General features: G+C 43.7%; 1 protein-coding gene across 2 annotated transcripts in view; it reads right to left on the bottom strand.

Moving 5' to 3' along the window:
• Positions 1-732: 732 nt before the first annotated feature.
• Positions 733-9,648, bottom strand: part of LOC115158633 (myosin light chain kinase family member 4) — an 82,352-nt gene continuing 73,436 nt past the window's right edge. For both annotated transcript variants that reach the window (XM_029707816.1, XM_029707817.1), the window contains 9 exons: positions 8,695-8,788; positions 7,987-8,096; positions 7,688-7,829; positions 7,332-7,402; positions 6,247-6,375; positions 3,559-3,711; positions 3,343-3,421; positions 3,062-3,112; positions 733-2,352 (listed from right to left, as the gene is read on the bottom strand). In XM_029707816.1, coding sequence (XP_029563676.1) covers positions 2,290-2,352; positions 3,062-3,112; positions 3,343-3,421; positions 3,559-3,711; positions 6,247-6,375; positions 7,332-7,402; positions 7,688-7,829; positions 7,987-8,096; positions 8,695-8,788 — 892 coding nt within the window. In that variant the 3' untranslated portion in view covers positions 733-2,289. The remainder of the gene's footprint in view (positions 2,353-3,061; positions 3,113-3,342; positions 3,422-3,558; positions 3,712-6,246; positions 6,376-7,331; positions 7,403-7,687; positions 7,830-7,986; positions 8,097-8,694; positions 8,789-9,648) is intronic.

Raw genomic sequence — 9,648 nt, 5'->3', positions numbered from 1 at the left:
TAGCAGGGGCAATCCAAGCAACATGATATGGACTTTAAACAAATCAGACACGGGCTTCAGTACAGAGTAGGGACTAGGGCAGGGTTTCCCAAGCTCGGTCCTCGGGACCCCAAGAGGTGCACATTTAGTTTTTTGCCCTAGCACTGCACAGCTGATTCAAATAGTCATCATCAAGCTTTGAATCAGCTGTGTAGTGTTAGAGCAAAAACCAAAACATGCACCCCTTGGGGTCCTGAAGACAGAGTTTGGGAACTCTGGACTAGGGCTTCAGCCTGCATGAATTATGAGTCTCTAGCCTGCTGGTGATCATTTTAGTCATTTAGCAGATGCTATTATCCAGAGCAACTTACAGTAGTGAGTGCATACATTCATTACATTTTTTTCCCCCATACTGGTCCCCTGTGGGAATCAAACCCACAACCCTGGTGTTGCAAACACCATGCTCTACCAACTGAGCCACACAGGATCAGTGTGAGTCTTGACTGACTGTCCTTGTCCGATACTGCTCCCTAGTTGCCATTATCAGACATAACCTGGATACAGTCTCCAAATGATATGGCCTTATCCAAATGACGATCAAATATCAACAATTGATCATCTCTGTAGAAAAGATGATCATTCTATCCACCCTTCCTATTTTTCTATGAATTATCTCTCTACTGTCAAACAAAGTATGTGCATTACGTACTAGAGTAAAACTAGGACCACATAAGTCATTTCAGTTTTTATTTCTGTCTATATTTATTTTTATACATTTCTAACTAGAATTATGTTTCATAATGACACAAAAATGACACAAAATCACAACGGTATAAGGAGAACAATTGATTCCAGGGAGGGCAAATCTGACAATCAATTATTAAATCAATAACTCAATATCTGACCAAATAATAATCAACTCACTATGCACAGTTTGAAAATAGTGAGTCTATTACACAGACAAACCTTCTTTTATTTAGATCTACAATACAATTAATCAAACACTTCCAATTCAGACAATGAAACACAATTAATTAAATAAACAATTTTGAATGTGTTTTTTTCTCTCCTGGATAAGTAAAATATTGTGTACCCTTCTTATGGAGGCTAAGCCTTGCATTTCAAGTAAAAATCCAGTTCGGAACCAAGATAATTCATGAACATAAGAACTAACTCCATAGACTGGTCTCAGATCTGTTGTAGCTCATGCGAACTCCATTGCTCATTGTCAAGCCAAACAGTCTGGTCTCCCAGCAATCAGATATCAAGATCAAATCTTCTGGATTTGACCCTAATTCAATAACACTCACAGCTATCCTCCAATCACAACCCACTGGGCACAGAGGTAAATTCAACGTCTATTCCACGTTGGCTCAACATCATTTCATTGTGTGCCCAGTCAGAAGGGTAGTGCAAATCTGTGTCATGACAAGGAGTGACAAGGAGTTGGCATGACAACACAAACAGACTGACACTTAGGCTACTAACTTCAGCGATAAACATGAATTATGAAATCATATAGGTAGTGTTTTGTTGATCAGTAATATGCCTTCATGGAAGGTGAGAGGGCGAAAGCAAAGAAAGGTAAAAGGTTGAGGTCAAGCCAACAGCATGCAGGCACAGAAGAGGCGGTTTTACAGTGCATTCACAGCAGCGGCTCCAGGAGAAATTAAAGTCAGTAGCAACGGGCAGAGCAGAGTTAATAGTGAGGAATAATGTCTAATATCGGCAAGTTTATGTTTACCTGGATTGATAATGATTTATTTATTTTAATGAATGTGATCTATTTAAAGTTTGATGGGGAAAACCAAGGAGAAAGGTGTGTAAAAATGAATTCCTAACTCTATAGAAACTAAACTTTTACAATACCAGGAAAATAAATTGCACCCAAAGCTTTATTTTAAATCAAAACCCAACAAACAAATACAAATGCAATGGTATGATAAGACTTGGTAAACTAGGCCTGTGTTAAGTTATTTGAAATCCACAGTAAGCTGAAAATGTAATAAATATGATCGTTCAAAAAAGTGGTTCTGTTTGTATTTGATAGTGATACATTAAAGTGCATTTTATAGTGACTGCCTTCCTTAACAACGTACCAACCACTAGAGCTATCAGCGCCATTTCAAGCTGTGGAGTGAGTTTATGGTACGTTTTTAACTCCGTTACACAAGCTGCATAACTAAGCTAACGGATGCGAGGCAGAGTAGAGAGCAGTAATCCAGTAGCCATAGAGGTATGGCAGTGTTGGTCCAGTGTTGAGTCCTGCCCCTGGCCTCAGTGTCATCAAAAGGCACCAACCCTGTGTCATCATAAGGCGCCCACGGGGTCTTGGGAGTCATTTTGGAGGGGACGCTCGTTTTGGATGGGAGACTAAACCAACACAAAAGAGGGACAATAAGACCCCAATGTTTGGCATCTACATTATATTTGTGAACAAAAATATAAACACAACATGCACCAATTTCAAATATTTTACTGAGTTACAGTTCATATAAGGAAATCAGTCAATTTAAATAATTAGGACACATGACTGGGCAGGGGTGCAGCCATAGGTGGGCCTGGCAGGGTACCCACTGGGGAGCAAGGCCCAGACGATCCTGCAGTTGAAGAAGCTGGATGTGAAGGTCCTGTGCTGGCGTGGTTACACATGCTCTGCGGTTGTGATGCTGGTTGGACTTACTGCCAAATTTTCAAAAACGACATTGGTGGCAGCTTATGGTAGATAAATGTAACTTACATTCTCTGGCAACAGCTCTGATGGACATTCCTGCAGTCAGCATGACAATTGCATGCTCCCTCAATACTTGAAACATATGTGGCATTGTGTGTGTGACAAATCTGCACATTTTAGTGGCCTTTTATTATCCCCAGCACAAAGTGCACCTGTGTAATGATCATGCTTTTTTTAGCAAAGTACGTTTTTCTTCGTATGGAAAATCTCTGGGATATTTTATTTCAGCTCATAAAACATGGGACCAACACTTTACATGTTGGATTTATATTTTTGCTCAGTGTAGTTGAATGAAATCTAGAAAGTGTGTGATAGTGTATGGTGGGCTGGGTGGTTTTCACAGCTTACCTGTCTAGATCGACAGGGCGGGTAAGGGTGTGTTGAATGGCACTTATGTTTCTGTAAGAAATAGGTACAGTATATTCACCATATTAATGTTTGTGATAAAAATGGGTTTAATCCATCCATGCATTAATGCCAAAAAGTCTCTAAGTTGGAAAGTGTATGTATGTATGTATGTATGTATGTGTGTATGTGTGTATGTGTGTGTGTGTGTATGTGTGTATGTGTGTGTGTGTGTGTGTGTGTGTGTGTGTGTGTGTGTGTGTGTGTGTGTGTGTGTGTTCTACCTTCTGATGCAGGCGATAGTGAAGATTGTGATCCGACAGCCAGGAATGTTTTAGTGACTGTGAGGCACTCATCCTCCAACTAGAGAACACACACAAACACACACATACATGATTAAAACACACACTATCACAGGGATACACAGGTCCACAACTGAATAATAATATAACTTTAGAGAACTACAACATAGTTGTCAACACACACACGGTACCCCTCACCTCTTGCTCTTGACCAGCAGGCGTGTGATGAAGTCTTTGGCCTCCTCAGAGATGTCTGTAAACTCCTCCTCCTCAAAGTTCCACTGACAGGCCAGGATGTTGTTCAGAGTCTCATTGTCATTGTCCCCCAGGAATGGAGACAGACCTGTCAGCCTGGAGAAAAGAATGTATAGTGTGTTCATGGTTTGTGTATGTACACACTGACTACTTCCTACTGACTTCTTGTGAGCTCCCCCTCGCAAAAGAGGTTTCTACCTCAAGGCCATTTTCCGGGTTCAATAAAAACAGGTACAATATGTGAGCATAAGAAGGTAACGGTTAGTGGATATCAGGACCCTCAGTACTGTAACGGTTAGTGGATATCAGGACCCTCAGTAATGTAACAGTTAGTGGATATCAGGACCCCCAGTAATGTAACGGTTAGTGGATATCAGGACCCTCAGTACTGTAACGGTTAGTGGATATCAGGACCCCCAGTAATGTAACGGTTAGTGGATATCAGGACCCTCAGTACTGTAATGGTTAGTGGATATCAGGACCCCCAGTACTGTAACGGTTAGTGGATATCAGGACCCCCAGTAATGTAACGGTTAGTGGATATCAGGACCCCCAGTACTGTAACGGTTAGTGGATATCAGGACCCCCAGTAATGTAACGGTTAGTGGATATCAGGACCCCCAGCAATGTAACGGTTAGTGGATATCAGGACCCCCAGTAATGTAACGGTTAGTGAATATCAGGAACCCCAGTACTGTAACGGTTAGTGGATATCAGGACCCCCAGCAATGTAACGGTTAGTGGATATCAGGACCCCCAGCAATGTAACGGTTAGTGGATATCAGGACCCCCAGTACTGTAACGGTTAGTGGATAGCAGGACCCCCAGCAATGTAACGGTTAGTGGATATCAGGACCCCCAGTACTGTAACAGTTAGTGGATATCAGGACCCCCAGCAATGTAACGGTTAGTGGATATCAGGACCCCCAGCAATGTAACGGTTAGTGGATATCAGGACCCCCAGTACTGTAACGGTTAGTGGATATCAGGACCCCCAGTAATGTAACGGTTAGTGGATATCAGGACCCCCAGTAATGTAACGGTTAGTGGATATCAGGACCCCCAGTAATGTAACGGTTAGTGGATATCAGGACCCCCCAGCAATGTAACGGTTAGTGGATATCAGGACCCCCAGTAATGTAACGGTTAGTGGATATCAGGACCCCCAGTAATGTAACGGTTAGTGGATATCAGGACCCCCAGCAATGTAACGGTTAGTGGATATCAGGACCCCCAGTACTGTAACAGTTAGTGGATATCAGGACCCCCAGCAATGTAACGGTTAGTGGATATCAGGACCCCCAGCAATGTAACGGTTAGTGGATATCAGGAACCCCAGTACTGTAACGGTTAGTGGATATCAGGACCCCCAGTAATGTAACGGTTAGTGGATATCAGGACCCCCAGTAATGTAACGGTTAGTGGATATCAGGACCCCCAGTAATGTAACGGTTAGTGGATATCAGGACCCCCCAGCAATGTAACGGTTAGTGGATATCAGGACCCCCAGTAATGTAACGGTTAGTGGATATCAGGACCCCCAGTAATGTAACGGTTAGTGGATATCAGGACCCCCAGCAATGTAACGGTTAGTGGATATCAGGACCCCCAGTACTGTAACGGTTAGTGGATATCAGGACCCTCAGTAATGTAACGGTTAGTGGATAGCAGGACCCCCAGCAATGTAACGGTTAGTGGATATCAGGACCCCCAGTAATGTAACGGTTAGTGGATATCAGGACCCCCAGCAATGTAACGGTTAGTGGATATCAGGACCCCCAGTACTGTAACAGTTAGTGGATATCAGGACCCCCAGCAATGTAACGGTTAGTGGATATCAGGACCCCCAGCAATGTAACGGTTAGTGGATATCAGGAACCCCAGTACTGTAACGGTTAGTGGATATCAGGACCCCCAGTAATGTAACGGTTAGTGGATATCAGGACCCCCAGTAATGTAACGGTTAGTGGATATCAGGACCCCCAGTAATGTAACGGTTAGTGGATATCAGGACCCCCCAGCAATGTAACGGTTAGTGGATATCAGGACCCCCAGTAATGTAACGGTTAGTGGATATCAGGACCCCCAGTAATGTAACGGTTAGTGGATATCAGGACCCCCAGTACTGTAACGGTTAGTGGATATCAGGACCCCCAGTAATGTAACGGTTAGTGGATATCAGGACCCCCAGCAATGTAACGGTTAGTGGATATCAGGACCCCCAGTAATGTAACGGTTAGTGGATATCAGGACCCCCAGCAATGTAACGGTTAGTGGATATCAGGACCCTCAGTAATGTAACGGTTAGTGGATATCAGGACCCCCAGTAATGTAACGGTTAGTGGATATCAGGACCCCCAGTAATGTAACGGTTAGTGGATATCAGGACCCCCAGCAATGTAACGGTTAGTGGATATCAGGACCCCCAGTAATGTAACGGTTAGTGGATATCAGGACCCCCAGTACTGTAACGGTTAGTGGATATCAGGACCCCCAGTACTGTAACGGTTAGTGGATATCAGGACCCTCAGTAATGTAACGGTTAGTGGATATCAGGACCCCCAGTAATGTAACGGTTAGTGGATATCATGACCCCCAGCAATGTAACGGTTAGTGGATATCAGGACTCACAGCATGTAAGTGATGACCCCCAGACTCCACATGTCCGTAGGGAATGAGACAAACTCATAGTTGATGACTTCCGGAGCCAGGAACTCAGGCGTTCCGAAGTTCACCCTCAGCTTTTCCCTGGGCTTATACCTGAGAAAGCGAGAAAAGAAAGTTAAGAGATTACATTTTAGTGATTTAGCAGACACTCTGATCCAGAGCGACTTACAGGAGCAATTAGGGTTAAGTGTCTTGCTCAAGGGCACCTCGAGAGATTTTTCACCTAGTCGGCTTGAAGATTGCTGGCTGTGCTTTGGCAAAGTGGGTGGGGTTATATCCTGCCTGTTTGGCCCTGTCCGGGGGTATCATCAGATGGGGCTACAGTGTCTCCTGACCCCTCCTGTCTCAGCCTCCAGTATTTATGCTGCAGTAGTTTATGTGTCAGGGGGCTAGGGTCAGTCTGTTATATCTGGAGTATTTCTCCTGTCTTATCCGGTGTCCTGTGTGAATTTAAGTAGGCTCTCTCTAATTCTCTTTCTTTCTTTCTTTCTTTCTTTCTTTCTTTCTTTCTCTCTCTCGAAGGACCTGAGCACTAGGAGCATGCCTCAGGACTACCTGACATGATGACTCCTTGTTGGCCCCAGTCCACCTGGCCATGCTGCTGCTCCAGTTTCAACTGTTCTGCCTGCGGCTATGGAACCCTGACCTGTTCACTGTGATTACTATTATTTGACCATGTTGGTCTTTTATGAACATTTGAACATCTTGGCCATGTTCTGTTATAATCTCCACCCGGCACAGCCAGAAGAGGACTGGCCACCCCTCATAGCCTGGTTCCTCTCTAGGTTTGTTCCAAGGTTTTGGTCTTTCTAGGGAGTTTTTCCTAGCCACTGTGCTTCTACACCTGCAGTACTTGCTGTTTGGGGTTTTAGGCTGGGTTCTGTACAGCACTTTGATGTATCAGCTGACGTAAGAAGGGCTATATAAATACATTTGAAATTGAAATTGAAGATTCAAACCAGCGGCCTTTCAATTACTGGGCACACTCTTAACCGCTAGGCTACTTGCTGCCCTGTATCAATCCAGGAACCACTGCTAATTAAACTTACCTCCTGGCGAGCCCGAAGTCAATAATTTTTATCTTGTTTGTGGCTCTGCTCACACACAGAATATTCTCGGGCTAGGAAAGGATATTAAAGAACCCAAAACAGTGAGACAAAGGAAATAACAGCATGCAATTACAATGACAGGAAGATGGAGATAGAGCTATAGCTATAGAAAGGTAAAGTGTTGAAAAGAGTACAATGGGGAAGGTTGCAATAGAAACAGACAAAAAACAATAGGACAGTGAGAGAGTGAGGGAGAGAGAAAGGGAGACAGAGAAGGGGGCAGCGAGTGAGAAAGTAACAGAGTGACAGGTTGTTGAGGATATGAAAGTAGAGAGCGAGGGTGAGTCCTGTCCTACCTTGAGGTCTAGATGCAGGATATACATCCTATGCATGTACTGTAGTCCCTCACAGATTTGTCTGATAAACAGCACTGTGTCCAGCTCTGTCAGCTTGTAGTTCTCATCTATGATCCGGTCGAACAGCTCCCCGCCATCCACACTACATAGAGAGGAGAGGAGAGACAGTCAGTCATCATAGACTACAGTAGAGAGAGAGGAATACAGTCCCACAGTGGGATTTAAAGAGTAGACATATGGTGTAGTGTAGAGAGGAGAAATATACACACACACACACAGGGAGGGAGGGAGGGACTTACTATTCCATGACGAGGATGATGTCGTGGCGTGATTCGAAGGCGGCGTAGAGCTGAATAAGGTTAGCGTGGTTCAGCTGGTTCATCACCTGGATCTCATTCTTCACCACATCCTGGGAAACAGAACATTAGAACGACAGACAGAAACACATTACAGACGGACAGAGAGACAGACACAGAAACAGACACACACAGACAGTGCCAACGGGGTTGGTTATTGAGACCTACAGTACCACACAGCAACCTGAGCCAGCTATGGCTTTGGCCGTGGCATTGGTGGGAAAACTACTTTGTGAATATCTGACATGATAACGTAATCATCCAGCTATGCACCGCCACAGACATCTGACGACTATCTTATCTCACATGTTATACTCAGCTGACCATAGGAAAGCATAAGATGAGACTGACTCTGACACACTGCCACATGTGCAGTGGATAAGAGGGCGATAAAGCTACTTTAAAATGGTATTCTATTATTTATGTGCTATGATAAAATATCCATCAATCTTAATGGTGGTGGGGACATTGGACACATACTGTACATCTGATGATAATGGCTTCGTTCCAAACGACACCCTATTCACTATGTAGTGCACTACTTTTGACCAGGGCCCTGTTGCACTTAATAGGGAATAGGGTGGCATCTGGGAAGCAGCTATAATCAAGCGTCTGTTTCAGGTCTCACATTTCGATCACTATGATCCTTACCTTTTCTTTCTGGCTCCTGGCCTTGATCATCTTGGCAGCCAGAGTCAGTCCAGAACAGTTCTCCACACATTTGTGGACTTGTCCAAAACGTCCCCTATGATCCCACCATCACATACAGAGAAACAAGTTCAGAAACAGTGGTCTCTTGTGACAGCCTTAACATTAAAGTTGAGGAGCTGCTTTGGTTCTGGTGGCCGAGATGAATAACAGTGATGCTTTATAACACCCTGTCCTTTTCGCCTCAGCGTACAATAGAGCTAAGTTAACAATAACATTATAGTCATGTTAACTGTTCTATATCAGGCTTTAATTGGTTTGTCATTGTAGGGATGGTATGCACACTCACAGATTTCTCTCTCTCTCACTTTTTCAGAACTCTTCACACAGTGAACACAACAGTCTATATGTGCTAAACTGTGGATCATTTTTCATTGCTTTGGCACAAAATGCATTCAATGACTACATCTTTCAAATTTCATGAACTCTTTTCTCACTCAGACACAACCACCACCAAAACTCTATGTACCTACAGGACAATTTTTGTTTACACATGTTTACATACTCTTTTCTGTTAAACTTAAGTTCAAAACCTAACATAACACAACATTTAATAAGACTGCAATTTGCTACATTTCTACAGTAATACCGTATTGAAATATCTTTCACATCTAAAAAATCAAATACTATCAAAACAATTAGACCAACCACAGCTGATTCCCATTGTAGCTGAACACCTACCCAGGTGTTAGTCTTTCAATTACATTACCATCTATAGAAAAGGGGGCATCTTAGGAATAATGCTGTACTGTAATGTAAACATGGACCCAGCCAGAGATAGAGAAGTGGCTGACAGAGGAAGAAGACTGGCTGGGAGAGGGAGAGGGAGAGGAGTACGTCTGCATGGTGGAAGAAGACTGGCTGGGAGAGGGAGAGGGAGAGGAGTACGTCTGCATG

This window comes from Salmo trutta, chromosome 22, assembly GCF_901001165.1.
Source record: "Salmo trutta chromosome 22, fSalTru1.1, whole genome shotgun sequence".
In the NCBI taxonomy this organism is placed as follows: Eukaryota; Metazoa; Chordata; class Actinopteri; order Salmoniformes; family Salmonidae; genus Salmo; species Salmo trutta.
Note: the sequence above shows the minus strand (reverse complement) of the source record. Positions and strands in the feature narration are given on the sequence as shown.